Consider the following 16,060-nt stretch of genomic DNA (forward strand, 5'->3'; position numbering starts at 1 on the left):
AGGCCTTGTAGAACCTTTATAGCTCTCCTCTTCCAACAAGATGCAATCACTACTCTAACATTCATTAGGGGAGTGTAATACTTAACATTCATTCCATACAGGGAAATGTAAAAAATACATCATTTTTTTTTTTACTAAATGTAAAATGCATTTTATTTCCTCTAGCCTTATGACAATCTAAATGGCTATCATATAAATGCTTTCTTGAGGCCTAACTGCCTACCTGGCCCATTCTGGTGACAGAAAAAGAATCGGCATTCTAACTTGCCATTCAAGGGAAGAATTTTTCTGCCTTAAAACTGACCATAATAATATTTCTGCAGGAGTCAGGAAAACACGCTCTTCCAGCTAAACCACTGGAATATACAGATGGGTTTACAAGTGAGAGAACTTGGAGCTGATCACATAGACTGGATGGAGAAAATGAACAATATTATGCAAAAAATAAACCTAACAGAAAACACAGTGAAGAGGTAATTTAAAATTTTCTTTTTAATATTTATTTATTTTTGAAAGACAGAACATGAGTAGGGGAGGCGCAGAGAGAGAGGGAGACACAGAATCCAAAGCACAGAGCTGTCAGCACAGAAACAGATGTGGGGCTCGAACCCACGAACATGAGATCATGACCTGAACTGAAGCTGGATGCTTAACCGACTGAAACACCCAGGCGCCCCTCACAGTGAAGAGGTAATCTTAGGGTGTTGGGTTTGGCCAGAAAATAGTGAAAATTTTCATAGCTTCAGAAACTCTGGCTTTAAGGTAGTAAGATCTTTTACAAAGTCTTCAGAATAGGAAGTGCCAAGTCTTATGTTTAGAGGTCAATGCCACAAAAATCTCAAAGCCTGAATCACAGTTATCTGCATCTTTGCTCTCTCTTCTCTCAAAGAAAGAACTTCCTTCATAAGCTCTTTTTTTGGAGCTGTGTTAATAGTCACCAAAGGGAGGTCTTCAAGTCCCCAATAACCAGCTTTAGCCAGTGTTGTCCAAAGGGATCCAACTAACATAACATGAAAAAAAATATATTAAAAAGTATAGTTGTTAACATATATCTGAATTTAACTGGAAAGTTTTAAGCTGGAACAGAAGTGATGAGACTAATTGTTATTTATCTAGTCACTGGTATAAAGAGATTGGGCTTTGGAGTCAAAGGTATTCCTTCCATCAGTGTTGTATAGTGTTCAGGGTACAGAGATCATATTTTGTTACATTTAGGCCTAAGTATTTCATGCTTTTGGTGCCATTATAAGTTACTTGAAATTTTTCAATTTCTAATTATTAATTGTGAAGATATAGAAATACAATTGGTTTTTGTATATTGGTCTTGTGTCTTGTGACCTTGCTAAACTCATTTGTTAACTCCAGTAGTTTTGTAGATTATTTGGGATTTTCCACATAGATAATCATGTCATCCGCAAATAGAGCTTTATATCTTCCTTTCCAATCTGCATACCTTTTACTTCCTTTTGCTACTTTATTGGATTGGCCAGAACTTCTAGTATGATATTGAATAGGAGGAATGACAGGAGACACTGGACATACTTACCTTGTTCTCTATCCCACAGAAAAAGCATGAGGTGTGTTGTTAGCTCTCTTGATGGTTTTGTTTTGCTTTGTTTTGTTTTTGAGATTGGGAAGGTGTTTTCTATTCTTAGTTTACTGAGATGTTTTTAAAATCAGGAACGGTACTAAATTTTTCCAATAGCTTTTGCCGCATCTATGAGTGATCATGTTATTTGTTTTTTGTTTGTTTATAGTCTCCTGATATGGCAAATTATAATGAATGATGTTTGAATGCTGAGCCAGCCTTGAGTTGCCAGAATAAATCCCACCTGGTCATAATATATTATTCTTTTTATATGTTGTTGGATTCTGTTTACTAAAATAGAACTTTTGAATGCATATTAATGAGAGATATTGGCCTCGGTTTTTCTTTCTTGTAATGAAAGAAACATCCCAGAAAAAACTGGGATATTTTCTGGATGAATTTGTGTAGAACTGGCACAATTTCTTCCTTACATGTTTGATTGAATTTACCAGTGAAGCCATATTGCTTGGATATTTCATTACAGTAAGATTTTTAACTATAAATTTAATTTATTTAATGATATACAGGACTCCTCCAGCTACTGAGCTCTCCAGTATATATTAGCGGTAGGTTGTATCTTTCAAGGAATTTGCCCATTTCATTTCCCCTCAGCCTTTCCAAATGGTAACATTTTGTCCAACTTTAGTATACCAGCAAAACCAAGAAACTGACCTTGGGACTATAAACAGAGCCTATACAGATTTCACCAGTTATATGTATTCTCATTTGTGTGTGCGAGTGTGTGTATAGTTCTGTGCAATTTTATCATATGGGCAGCCTTCCATAGCCACCACCACATCAAGATTCTCAGCTGTACCATTGCACAAGACTCCTTTATAGCCACAGCGATTCCTTCCCACCCACCGCTAATACCCAGCTATGACAGATCATTTCCACATGTCTATAATTATGCTATTTCATCAATGTTATATACATCAAATCATGCATTATAAATTTTTTTCACTCAGCATAATTTTTTTGAGGATCATCCAAGTTGCTGCCTGTATGAATAGTTCCCCTCCTTTTGTTGCTCAGTAGTATTCCACGGTATGGAGAGAGAGAGAAACAGAGACAGAGACAGAGACAGAGACAGACACAGAGACAGAGACAGAGAGAGAGTTTGGTTAACCATTCACCCATCAGAGAACAAGTGTGTAATTCCTAGTTTGGGGCTATTATGAATAAAGCTACTTTGGACATTCATGTACAACTTCCTGTGTGAAAATAAGTGTTTATTTTTCTGGGATAATTGCCCAAGAATGAAATTGCTGGGTCATATGGTAAGTCTGTTTTCAGTTTTGACAGGCACCGCCAAGCTATTTTCTGGAATGACTGTCCATTTTACATTCCCGCCATCAACGTACGGGTGACCCAATTTCTCCAGAAGCTCACTAGCATTTGGCATTATCACTATATTACATCTTAGCCATTCTGATAAGTTTGTAGTACTATGTCATTGTAGCCTTGATTTGAATTTCTCTCACGGCTAAAGGTGCTGCGCATCCTTTCATGTGTTTATTTGCCATCTGTGTATCTCCTTAGGGAAATGTCTGCGCATGTGTTTTGTTCATTTCTTCATTGGATAGTTTGCTTCTTTAATGCTGAGTGTTGAGAAGTTTTCATATTTTCTACATGTAAGATCTAGGGTATGTGACAAGCAAATCCACTTACAGAGTCTTTGGCCAAACAAAAGCTTTAAATTTTGATGAGGCCCAGTTTATCAGTGTTCCCTTTTATAGATGTCAAGTGGAAGAAAGCTTTGCCTAGTCCTACCTCCCAAGGATTTTTTTGTGTTTGTTTTTTCTAGAGATTAGGTAAGCTTCCATTTTAATCATTTAAATTTTCTGCTCCTGGGGTGCCTGGGTGGCTCAGTCGGTTGAGCGTCAGACTTCAGCTCAGGTCACGATCTCGAGGTCTGTGAGTTCGAGCCCTGCGTCAGGCTCTGGGCTGATGGCTCAGAGCCTGGAGCCTGCTTCCGATTCTGTGTCTCCCTCTCTCTCTGCCCCTCCCCTGTTCATGCTCTGTCTCTCTCTGTCTCAAAAATAAATAAACGTTAAAAAAATTAAAAAATAAAAATAAAAAAAAATAAATTTTCTGCTCCTGTATCCAATTAGGCCTTACATTTCTGTACTGCTCTCTTGATTATTTCGTGTTTTTTACTTTCTTGCATTGTATTTGTGACATTCGTTCCAACACAGCCACTACCCAAGAGTCCTCTGAAGTAAGAAGAGGATTTCATTCTTGAAAGATCAAAAAAGATTGTCTCTTGGGTGATTTTTCTTAGCCCATGTGACTTAGTCCATCTCTTGGTCTGTCTGCAGCTTATTAAATGAGGTGGTGTCCCTGGAGGGCCACATTGAAAAGCTGGAGTCACAAAAGGACTTTGACCCTGATAAGGGGGCAAACATTGAGGTAAGTGGGAGGCTTGGAAGAGACGATCTGGGAGGCTCTGGGGAATCTGTCACCTCTTCCCACCCCTCCTATTGTTTAACAGGTCGTAAGAAGAATTAAAACCTGTCTTTTGTCACAAGGAGAAATGCTCTCTGGTGGTCAGTTCATGTGGGTACTGCCAGTTTTATCCTCTGAAGACACAAAAAGGCTAGACTTATTTTTTAAGTTATTTTATTTTTTTGAGAGACAGAACACGAGCAGGGAAAGGGCAGAGAGAGAGACAGAAGGACACACAGAATCCAAAGCAGGCTCTAGGCTCTGAGCCGTCAGCACAGAGCTGAACGCAGGGCTTGAACCCACAGACTCGAGATCATGACCTGAGCTGAAGTTGGACGCTCAACTGACTGAGCTACCCAGGTGCCCCCCAAAAGGCTAGACTTTTTAATACTATCTGGAAATTCAGTTAGATAGGCTTATATCTGGATGCCATGTGAAGACATGATGAGTGCCTTAAGGGAAGACTTCTCTTCCTTAATCTTTGCATCCCAGCACCTAACAGTTTAGAGAAGACACCCAGGAATTAAGTATTTGTGAGTAACTGCATCTTTAAAATGAAAGAGATATATTCGTGTTCATCTCTGATGCTTTCCTGAAGAGTTCTTGTGTTGGTTTTCATGATCTCCAGCTTTTCTATTGTTTTCCTGCCTTGCATTTCTTAGAGACTCTTTTCTGAGAAAGGTTTAATTTCCCCTTTTTAAAGAGTCATAGAATGTTAGAAAGGTAGTAACCAACTTTGGATAAGAATTAGACCTCAGAGCCCTGGCCGATAGTATTTCTAAACTTCGTGCCTTTGAAAAACATTCTCTAAGAAAGGAAAAAAATCTGTGTCTAGCTACTTCCTTTTATTGAAATCGCCAGCCTCTGCTTTAGCTTAAGCCAAAAAGCTTACAAGAAGTGGATTTTGGAGAAAATAAAGATGAAATATCTCTCTTATTGTAGGAAGGTAATGTTTATTTAGACCCCTCACATATTAAAAGCCATCTATAGATAGCATAGATTAATGCCAGGGGAAAAAACTACTTTCAACCATGATTTAGTCCACTACTTTGAAGTAGCAATCTCATTTTGAGCTAGTTGAAAAGTTAAGGTTTTTTTTCCACTATCCTTGGGCTTTGGAAATCGCAAACTATGAAAAAAGGGAAGGGGACAAGGGCCAAGAAATATTCTGCCTTGGGAAATTTGCTCCAAAGTCAGCTGTGTTACAGGGATGTGAATTTCAGCAGGAGGTAGGGATAGGGTGGGGTAGATATTAAAAGAATGATGAGAAAGATAGAAGAGAACAAAAATAAATGAAAGGGAGATTTGAAAACAAACCAACAGAGGCTTGGAATAATTATGAAAAGGGAAGGCATGACAAATAGATAGGGAGATTTTCTATACAGGAGATGCACAGCTTTGTACGCACTTAAAAAAAAAAAAAACAGGCACGACTTAAAAACTATAATCACTCCACTAACCACCAACTGGTATGTGGATAAACTGTGGCACATGTGCTATGATAGACTACTACTCAGCAATAAAAAGGGCTGGACTTCTTACTCATTCAACAACATGAATGAATCTCAAATGCATTCTGCTGAGTGAAAGAAACCAGATCCAGAGGACTACATAGTTCATGATTCCACCTGCATCACATTCTGAAAAAGGCAAAACTATAGGAACAGAAAAGAGACTTGTGGTTGCTGAGGTTGTGTGGGGAAAGGGAGAAGGGAATTGATAAAGGGGCACAAGGAAATTTGAGGTGTGATGGAAATATTTTGTATCTTGTGCTGATGATTATGTCAAAATTCATAGAACTGTAGACTTTTATTTTCATTTTATTTTACATATGTATTTTTCATTTTTTATTTTATTTATTTATTTTGAAAGAGACAGAGAGAGAATGCAAGAGACAGTAAGCATGAGTGGAGGAGGGGCAGAGAGTGAGGGAGAGAGAATCCCAAGCAGGCTCCACACTAATAGTGTGGAGCCTGATGCGGGGCTTGATCTCACAAACCATGAGATCATGACCTGAGTGGAAATCAAGAGTCATATGCTTAACTGACTGAGCGACTCAGGTGTCCCCATGAACTATACACTTTTATTTTTTTATTTTAAAGTGTATTTATTTATTTTGAGAGAGAGAGAGAGAGCACAAGCAGAGTGGGAGCAGAGAAAAAGAGAGAGAGAAAATCCAAGCAGTCCGCATGCTGTTAACATAGAGTCTCATGTGGGGCTCGAACCCACGAATGGTGAGATCATGACCTAAGCCAAAACTGAGAGTCGGTAGGTCACTTAACTGACTAATTAACCCAGGCATCCCTGTACACTTTTAAAAAGTGAGTTTTGCTGCATGTAAATTACACCCCAATGCACGTGGCTTTTAAAAATGGATGCCAGGGGGTACCTGGGTGGCTCAGTCGGTTGAGCGTCCGACTTCAGCTCAGGTCAGGATCTCGCGATCCGTGAGTTCAAGCCCCGCGTCAGGCTCTGTGCTGACGGCTCAGAGCCTGGAGGCTGTTTCAGATTCTGTGTCTCCCTCTCTCTGACCCTCTCCTGTTCATGCTCTGTCTCTCTCTGTCTCAAAAATAAATAAACGTTAAAAAAAAAATTAAAAAAAAATTGATGCCAGGGGGGTGCCTGAAGGGCTCAGTCATTAAGTGACAGACTTGGGCTTGGGTCATGATCTCACAGTTCATGGGTTTGAGCCCCAACTTGAGCATCAAATTCTGTGCTGATGGTGTGGAGCCTGCTTGGGATTCTCTCCCTCTCTCTCTGCCTCTTCCCCACTTGCACTTTCTTTCTCTCAAAAATAAATAAATAAACTTAAAAAAATAACTGTTTAAAATAAATAAATAAAAATGGGGGTGCCTGAGTGGCTCAGTTGGTTAAGTGTCTAACTTCGGCTCAGGTCATGATCTTGCAGTTCGTGGGTTCGAGCCCCGCATCAGGCTCTGTGCTGACAGCTCAGAGCCTGGAGCCCACTTCAGATTCTGTGTCTCCCTCTGTCTGCCCCTCCGCCTCTTGCACTCTGTCTCTCACATTGTCTCAAAAATGAATAAACATTAAAAAAATTAAGAATAAATAAAAATAAAAATAAAAATGGGCACAAAGTCTGTCCTCAATAAGTCTAAACAGTGATGGGAAAGGCTGTGTAATGAATAAGAAACTTTAAATATAATTACCACAGAAGCAAAATCAGTAGGAATGGCTATAGGTTTACTCTGGTGAAGAGAAAGTGAAGATTGTTAGAAATATAGAAAAAGCAGTCAAGCAAAGTGTGGACAAATTAAAGGAGAAATGCGTTAATAAAGTTAAAATAATATCACATGTATTGGCTCATTTATATCTCATGAAGAAATGGAATGGCTCAGAAAGGCATGAAGGCAGGAGGGAAAGATTGGTAAAATCACTTAAAACACACTTAAAACTCACACACACACACACACACACACACACACACACACACACACAGCAGAAACAAATTTAAAGACCTTTACAGTGAAGAAAGGACTTTGGGGTAGCCTTTGGGTGTTGCCTGATATTTAACCCCTAAATCCACAAAGCTTTCTGAAATCTCCAGGTCAACATCTAAACTTTCATTCGAAGATTGACTCCTATCTTTTCTCTTTGATACAATTATCTCAGATAAGTACTGTGCAAAAGATATTCATTATATAAATAAACCAGGATACCAAGTAAAACGCGATTGTAATATCACAGCTCCTTTCTAAATAATTAAGTCATACAATTCAGGGGTTGGTGATGAATGAGCTTGGTAAAAAAAAAGGGGGGGTATAGACTATACATTCTCCAGAAGCTGTTTGAAGGTAAATATTCATTCCATGTATCTAATCAACACAATGCCTAGCCCAAGGGCCACTTACATAGGATGTGGCCAACTCAATCGTGTTGATTTGACTTAATGTTGATTTTGGAGATCAGAACTCAGAAAAGTACTGAAAAAACAGTTGCTCTTAAGTCTCAAAATTTTTGACCATGAATGAGCTTTCTTCCAAAAATCGTCTTCATTTTGTTTCAGTTCCACATATCATTCATTACAACTTTTGATTTATGCCCTTTTGTTTTAAAGGAGAAGATCATGGAAATTAAGAAGCAATTAGAAGAAATGGATAACAAATGTGTCCAGGTAATGATAAAATGGCATTACAATTAAGGAAGAAAAACAGTTCTTCAAAGACAATCTCAGATTTAGAGAATTTTGGTGAATGGAATCCAAATTTCGATGAAAGACAGACTCAGCATTTTAGACCTAGAATGGAACTGTCTTGTAGCCTTTACTCTCATGTTCAGAAGAGAACAGCATAATTCAAAAACATGACGTGATCTGCCCACATTCCCAGATGAAAAGACCAGTCTTGTTCTTGCTCTCCCATTAAAAAAAAAAAAAAAAAAGTATATGTATTTTTTTCTAACAAAAGTAGGGCATGCTTATTTTAATAATTAAAATTTAGAACTATTTCATATAAAAAATGAAAAATAGGGGAGCCTAGGTGGCTCAGTCAGTTAAGTGTCCGACTTCGGCTCAGGTCATGATCTCACAGCTCGTGAGCCCCACATCGGGCTCTGTGCTGACAGCTCAGAGCCTGGAGCCCGTTTCAGATTCTGTATCTCCCTCTTTCTCTCTCTGCCCCTCCTCTGCTCTCTCTCTCTCTCTTTCTCCCAAAAGTAAATAAACATTTTTTAAAAATGAAAAATAATCCCACTCCCTCAAAGATAAACACAGTGAACATTTTAGCATATTTATGTTCTTCCAAATTTTTGTATACATGTATCTACATGTTGTTGCAATTGTAATCAGATTATATTATATATAGTTTTGCAAGTTGGCTGTTTTTCACTTACCATTTTTCTTCAGCAACTTTCTATGCCACTAGATGTCATTTTTACCTTTTCACTGTCTATATAATGCGCAATTTGATTTTGGGATTTATAACATTTATTTTATTGGATATTTGGGGCCTTATAATAAATGTTTGCTATTATAAACTTTGCCTCAGAAAATCTGTATCTTTGCTTGCTTGTGCAAGTACTTAAGCAAAATTTCTGGAAATGGCACCTCTAGCACCCATCTTCCTTGAATCCCAGAACACTGTTCTTCCTACTATAGCTCTGCCTTTCAAAATCTCCTGCAAGTCTATTATAGAATTATTAATTAAAAACCTGTTAAAGAGTTATTTACTCCCGACATATGTATGATTGGGATTCATGTCTTAGAAGGTTTGCTTTCAGCCTGTCTCTTGAACTTACTGATAGGAACCAACCAAAACCATATGTTGTCTCTAACGACCTGTAGGAGACAGGATGAAAAGAAGAATCAGACATTTTTTGTGGACAGCTCTTTTGCTAAACTATAAAGTCAAAATATGCAAATTAATATAGTGAGAACAGGTACTCGTATATTATAAATTTTAAGATATTTAAAGGAAATGCAATTTTCTTTTTTTTCTCTGAAACATACTACGTTTCTCTAATTAGTGCCTTGGAAGTATTTTAAGGCACAAAGAAAGAATAATGAATAGAGAAAAAGATTTATAATAAGCTGCTATTGTATAAATTTATACTTCTAAAATATTAAAAATAACTATGCTAATCTTTTGGTTATTCCTCCTGCAATTTATCATGATTATACTATGAATTTGCTGTAAGAGGAAGGATTTTATTGAGTAAAAGCAAGTTTCAAAGAAGCCGCTTTACGACTAAGTGGTGTCAAAATGAGTGACGTTTTATGGTATAAACCAGAAAAATCTAATTTCCATTTCACCCAGAATTGTGCATGTCTTTTCAGGAAGATGCTTGTAATGAAGCTCATGCATTAAAGGAGAAACTCATTGCAAGAATAAAGGTAAGATTTCACAGTTATGCAAGTTGAAATAATGATAAAATCTAACTATAGGGATGATTCTTTCTCTAGAAGTTGAGATTGTGCCACATACTCTTTGTCTTTCCTGATCACTTTTTCCTCCCTTTCCTGGGCTTCTTCTTTGGGCCAATGGGACACCTCACAGGTCTGGTGTACTCCCCAGACCTCACAGCCCTGTGCTGCTTCTACATCTCCTCCATTTGGAGCTTATCCTCCAGGTCGACAAATTATGCATTTTTCAAGGCTCAGCTCAAATGTCATCTCCTCCTCCAGACCTCCCCTAAACTCCCCTAGCCAGAAAAGTGCTTCTATATCTGAACCTCTCCCACAAGATCTTGAGATAAACAGGAATGCGTAAAAGAAGCAATGAATGACTGAGTCAACCTGTCACTTGTTCAGAGATGCCTAATCGTCCCACCTCTAGAGTAGATGTCCCACCAACAAACCTTGGCTACTCTGTCTCATCACCTTATTTATTTTCTCTTTAGCATGTATCAGAGTCTATAATGTCTAATGTATGTGTGTGTGTGTGTGTGTGTGTGTATATATTAGATATTATGTTTTGTTGTTTATTGCTTGTCTCCCAGCCCCTATAAACATGCATGCAATTCGTTATCCATTTGGTTTAAAAATGCACATGTAATAGAATGCATATTCCTTATCTATTTTGTTAACCACAGAATCCTAGAATGGTGCCTAGTAGGAGTCGCTTAATATGTTTTGCATAGATGAACAAATTGAACAGATGAATTCAATACAAGGATAATTATCTTCCTACATGAATAATCCAGTAGTTAAAGATTAGCATGTGGGTTTCGTTTAATTTTCTACTGTGGTGCTGCTACCTTATTTTGTGAATGTGTAAGTCTCTTTCCATTAGGTGGGTGTGCACCTGCCAACGATTTCCTCACGTGACTCATATGGGATTGGCAGTGTGGGCTCCTGAAGTATTCTGGAGGAAAAGCATGCTGCATCTACAATGAGACTAGCAGACCTCTAAGATCATTGTTTTAAATGAGAGTTGATTGCTATTTTTTTCCAGAACTTTTACAAAGACATGACTCTGCTGAATACAAAGCTGGGGATGTACCAAAAGCAAGAAGGGAAAACAGACTCTCAGAGTCCTGAAGAAATGGGAGTGGAAGAAAGAGAACCTCTGCATCCTCAGGCTCCATCCCCCCCTTTAGGGGAGAATGCTCCTTCTGGCATTACAATGTGGTAAGTCAGAGAAAGGGGCCTTTGGGGCTGGACAAAGGCCCCCAAATGTATGAACCATAGTATGATGAGTTGTTGCAAGGGTTGACTAAAAATTTGTTTTATCTTCATTTATAAATTATCTATTCTTGTTCTACTTGTCTATTTGTTTATTGGAGTTGTAGTGTTTATTGGAGTTTTTTGTATCATTTTTAGATATAGATCTATTGCATTAGATCTAAAAATACAAGTATATATTTCTTTATTATTGCTTTAGGTAAATATGTATACATAAATCTTAGGACGTTGTCTGCAAGGTATGATGCAGCCTCCCCCACCAAAGGAACATACCTGCCAGGCAGACTTGAAAACCTTTGTTCATCACACAAGAGGCTTCTCCCTTGTATGGTATTAAAGATATACATACTAGCAAATCTGACTCTTTGGATCCCTTTCTGAAGATGCCACACATCATATATACCTGGAGCAGTGCACTCCTGTAAGAAAACTTGTCTGATTCTTTATCCCCAACTACCAATCCAAGTAGATGTTCAGCAACCTGTCTTGCGCATACACTATACCTTGCACATAATCCTGACACAGAACCCCCAGTATATCATTGCAATTACATTATCGTTTTTATTTTTATTTTTATTTTACTTACTTTATTATTTTTAAATGCTTATTTATTTATTTTGAGAGAGAGCGAGAGAGCGTAAGTGGGAGAGGGGCAGAGAGAGAGGGGGAGAGAGAATCCCAAACAGGCTCCATGCTGTTAGTGCAGAGCCCGATGCAGGGCTCAATCTCACGAACTTTGAGATCATGACCTGAGCCAAATCAAGAGTCAGACGCTCAACCGACTGTGCCACCCAGGTGTCCCATGCAATTACATTATTTTAAATCTGTCTCCTCCTAGTAATTCATGAGCTGAAGTTAGAGATTTTAGTCATTTTGAGACATGGAATATAAAACATCTTCACCAGGCTTAACAGATATTAAATTACTAAGTAAGTGAGGAGTGATGTCAATGAAAATAGTGGAGTAAAGACCCCAGAAAATTTCCTCCTCCATAAAATCAATGAGACAGCTTGAAAAAAAATAGAATCAACTTGTTCAGAACCTTGGAAATTAAGGATTTAGTATCCAGAATATATAAAGAACTCTTATAACTCAACAACAAAAAGAGAAACAACCTAATATTTTAAATGAGCAAAGGACTTGAACAGACATTTCTTCAAATAAGGTATACAAATGGCCAAAAAGCACAAGAAAAGATATTCAACACCATCGGTTATTAGAGAAACTCAAATCAAAATCACGTGATACCACTTTACATCTCTAAGATAACTATAATCAAAAGAACAGCATTGGAGAGGATGTGGAGAAATTAGAACCCTCAGACATTACTAATGGGATTGCAAAATGGTGCAGTCACTTTGGAAAACAATTCGGCTGTTTCTGAAAATATTAAATATAGAGCTATCATCTGACCCACTCCTAGGTATGCACCCAGAAGAACTGTATGTCCACACAAAAACTTGTACATGAATGTTCACAGCAGCATTATTCATAATAGCTAAAAAGTAGAAACAATACAAATATCCATTAACTGATGAGTAGGTAAACAAAATGTGGCATATCCATATGATGGAGTATTGTTCATACACAAAAAAGGAACAAAGGACTAATACATGCTACAACATTGATGACCCTTGAAAACATTATGCTAAGTGAAAGAAGTCAGACACAAAAGGCCACATATTATATGATTTCATTCCTGCGAAATGTTCAACATAGGAAAATCCATGTAGGCAGGAAGTAAATGAATAGTTGCCAGGCTTTAAAGGAGTGGAAAATAGGGAGGGGCTGTTCATGGGTACATTCTTTTTGGGGTGATGAAAATTTCCTGGAATTAGATAGTGGTGATGGTTGTACAACCCTGTGAATAAACTAAAAGCCACTGAAGTATACACTTTCAAGGGTAAATTTTATGGCATGCAAATTATATCTCAAAAAAACAAATAAGTAAATGTCTTTTTATCATCACTTGCTTGCATTAAATGGGCAGATTACAGTTCAGTTGAGTTGCCCATCTTTCATCACGTCATTACATTCTAGTTAAGATTGCTTAAGACTTTGACCAATTTCTTGTCTATGAACTGGAAACATACTGGCTCCATTGAAGCATATTTATACATCATATTTTTGAGAAGGTTTAGGTATCAATTTTGCTATTTTTAGGCTCGGGGGGACGTCTTCCTGGTATCCTCAGTTCTCTTATAGACCTTCCACTAACAATACGAGCATTTTTTAAAAGAATAAAGGTTTTATGCATGGCAAGTCTTGAAAAATATATAAAAATGAATAAATAAACAGTATTAAAAAGTCAAAGGAATGTTTTTATTCTTTAAAGAACATAAATTCAAAGTGAATAAAATATTTAATGACACTAATATTTGTTTCCGTACCGATGATACGAAAAAAAATGATTTTGAATTAGTAGCTATGATTAGTTCAGAAAAGTGTCTGAACTTTTAAAAAACAAACATTACACATGTTCTTTTAGTTGTTTACTGATAGAAAATCTGAAAAATATTTTGTTATATTGACTTGCAAATAAAAATCAAACCATTCAGTAGTGTTAAGAAATAAATCTGAAACTAACCCCACCTGGAGTGTTCACTTAAGGAAAGAAAAAACTGGAAGAACACACTCTAAACCAGAAGAAAAACAAATAAAAAACAAAACAAACAAAAACTAAGAAAGAAAAAGAAAGAAAGAAAGACAGAAAAAGAAAAGAAAAGAAAAGAAAAAAACAGAAAAAAACTTAGCTGATTATAGGGGCACCTACATGGCTCAGTCAGTTGAACATCCAGCTCTTGATTTTGACTCAGGTCATGACTTCAGGGTCGTGAGATTGAGCCCCGCATTGAGCTCCATGCTGTGCATGGAGCCTGCTTAAGATTCTCTTTCTCCCCCTCTACCACTCGTGCTCTCTCCCTAAAAAAAACTTAGCTGTTTATATTAGGGTGATGAGATTATAACTTCTTCATTTCTCTGTTTTCCAAATTATCTGTGATTCAGAAAAACAGTTTTTTTCTTAAAAAAAAAAAAAATGTTAGGGGTGCCTGGGAGGCTCAATTGGTTCAGCCTCCAACTTCAGCTCAGGTCATGATCTCACGATTTGTGAGTTCAAGCCCCACCTCAGGCTCTCTGCTGTCAGTGCAGAGCCTGCTTGGGAAGCTGTCCCCCTCTCCCTCTGCTCCTCCCTCACTTGCTCCCGCGCTCTTTCTCTCTCTCTCTCAAAAATAAACATTAAAAAAAAATAATGTTAAAATGTGTTCCTTTGAAAATGTACCAGTTTGGTGCTTCCAAAGGTTATTGGTTTGGAATTTAGGAAGAATGGTGTTCATTTACTAGCTATGTTTTTGTAGTGAGTTGTTTTTCTTTTCATAAGAAAGAACAAATCTATACTTAGCGCTTCTTGAGGGAAGGGCATCTTTGCTTCATCTTAGCAGCCTCTTCTGACTAGAGTATATTATAAAAGCATTGGCTCTTTAATAAGTGTATGAAATAGAAGCAATCATTTGTGTAACTACCAAGAGGCAGCCAGTGGCAATAATTCCAAGCACTTTGGCTCAGGTTTACAGAATCCTCTGAGTTGGATCACAAACTAGATCCATAGGTGGCTTTAACTGCGCTTTAGATTTTCTCTTCTGAAATTTATTGTTGATGGTAATTATCTACAGGTAACTGGATTATCTGGGACGTTTCTTTCTTTCTTTGTGTTTTCTGGATCTGCCAGATCTTCTGCCTTAATCAAGTATTGCATGTATAATTAAAAAATAATAACGCAAGGATCTAAAGGCAAACAAAATACATCGTAGGTACAGCCTAGAAGGAGGAGTCCTTAAAGACTTGTGAAAGCTTCTATTGCTTTCAAAAGGGTAAGTCAGGTGCCAGGACAAAACTAGTGATAGAGCTGGATTCCATTTGTCACTAGTATTTTATATCACCAGGAAAATCTAACTGCCTGTTCTTTTATTTCCCTCCAAATCGGCATCATTTACCTCACAAGTGAGGTCTTTACCTCAATAATCTGCTAGTGTGTGAGAGGTCCATTTCGAAGGAGAGAACCTCATAATATCCAGGGTTTCATTGTTTCGTGGCTATAGAACCTCAGAATTCCAGCTCTAGTCCTAGGATGGACTTACGTGCTTATTTATTCTAAGCTCCTTCTTTTGTGGATGTTAACTGGGGTCAAGAGAAGTTCAGTTATTTCCTTGCAGTTAATAGAACTACCTGGGTGGAGGAACCAGGAATCACATCAGTGTGGTTTTCTGCACAATGTTCTTAACACAGATGTCTTCTTTTCTTGTAGGAAACGTGCACTGAGGATTTTCATCATGTTTTATGTCCTCACCTTCACTGGACTTTCATGTTACATACTATTTTTTGATGCTACGTTTATCTTTGAAAGCCTGCTCCCCACAATGCTTGGGCACTGCAGAATGTGGGAACTACGGGAGATCATCAGGCCTTTCTTGAACTTGCAAGCGGAAGACTTGTTACCCTCCTAAAGATATAGAAGTTACTGTTACCCTACTGACTTTCTCCTTAATAAAATTCTGGCTGTTCTTGTATTATGGTGGTTGACATATTTTTCAAAAAATACTATTGGATGTTCAGCAAAGGACATTATAGTTAAAAGGAAATTGGTTGCTCACAGACAGAAAAAATGAAAACAGTTTATCTTTACCCTTATGACTCACAATTACTTCTTGAATCATTCCAGAGGTTGTTTAAACATTTACTTCAAACCCCTAGCCTCTCCAACCCTGGGAACCTGAGACTATCCAGTATTAGCTTCCTCGGTATTTGCCCCATTTTGACCTTTGATTCCCCAAAAAGGAAAACACAGAATTCTTCTTCATCAATATAAGTTTTACTTCAATTGGATCGGG

General features: G+C 37.6%; 1 protein-coding gene across 4 annotated transcripts in view; it reads left to right on the forward strand.

The window, feature by feature from the left end:
• SMCO2 (single-pass membrane protein with coiled-coil domains 2) overlaps positions 1-15,739 on the forward strand; it is a 33,552-nt gene extending 17,813 nt beyond the window's left edge. For all 4 annotated transcript variants that reach the window (XM_043562462.1, XM_043562464.1, XM_043562463.1 and 1 more), the window contains 6 exons: positions 324-473; positions 3,910-4,000; positions 8,112-8,168; positions 9,828-9,884; positions 10,945-11,120; positions 15,478-15,739. In XM_043562462.1, the coding sequence (XP_043418397.1) occupies positions 324-473; positions 3,910-4,000; positions 8,112-8,168; positions 9,828-9,884; positions 10,945-11,120; positions 15,478-15,676 (730 nt within the window). In that variant the 3' untranslated portion in view covers positions 15,677-15,739. The remainder of the gene's footprint in view (positions 1-323; positions 474-3,909; positions 4,001-8,111; positions 8,169-9,827; positions 9,885-10,944; positions 11,121-15,477) is intronic.
• The last annotated feature ends 321 nt before the right edge of the window (positions 15,740-16,060 follow it).

Source organism: Prionailurus bengalensis, chromosome B4, assembly GCF_016509475.1.
Source record: "Prionailurus bengalensis isolate Pbe53 chromosome B4, Fcat_Pben_1.1_paternal_pri, whole genome shotgun sequence".
In the NCBI taxonomy this organism is placed as follows: Eukaryota; Metazoa; Chordata; class Mammalia; order Carnivora; family Felidae; genus Prionailurus; species Prionailurus bengalensis.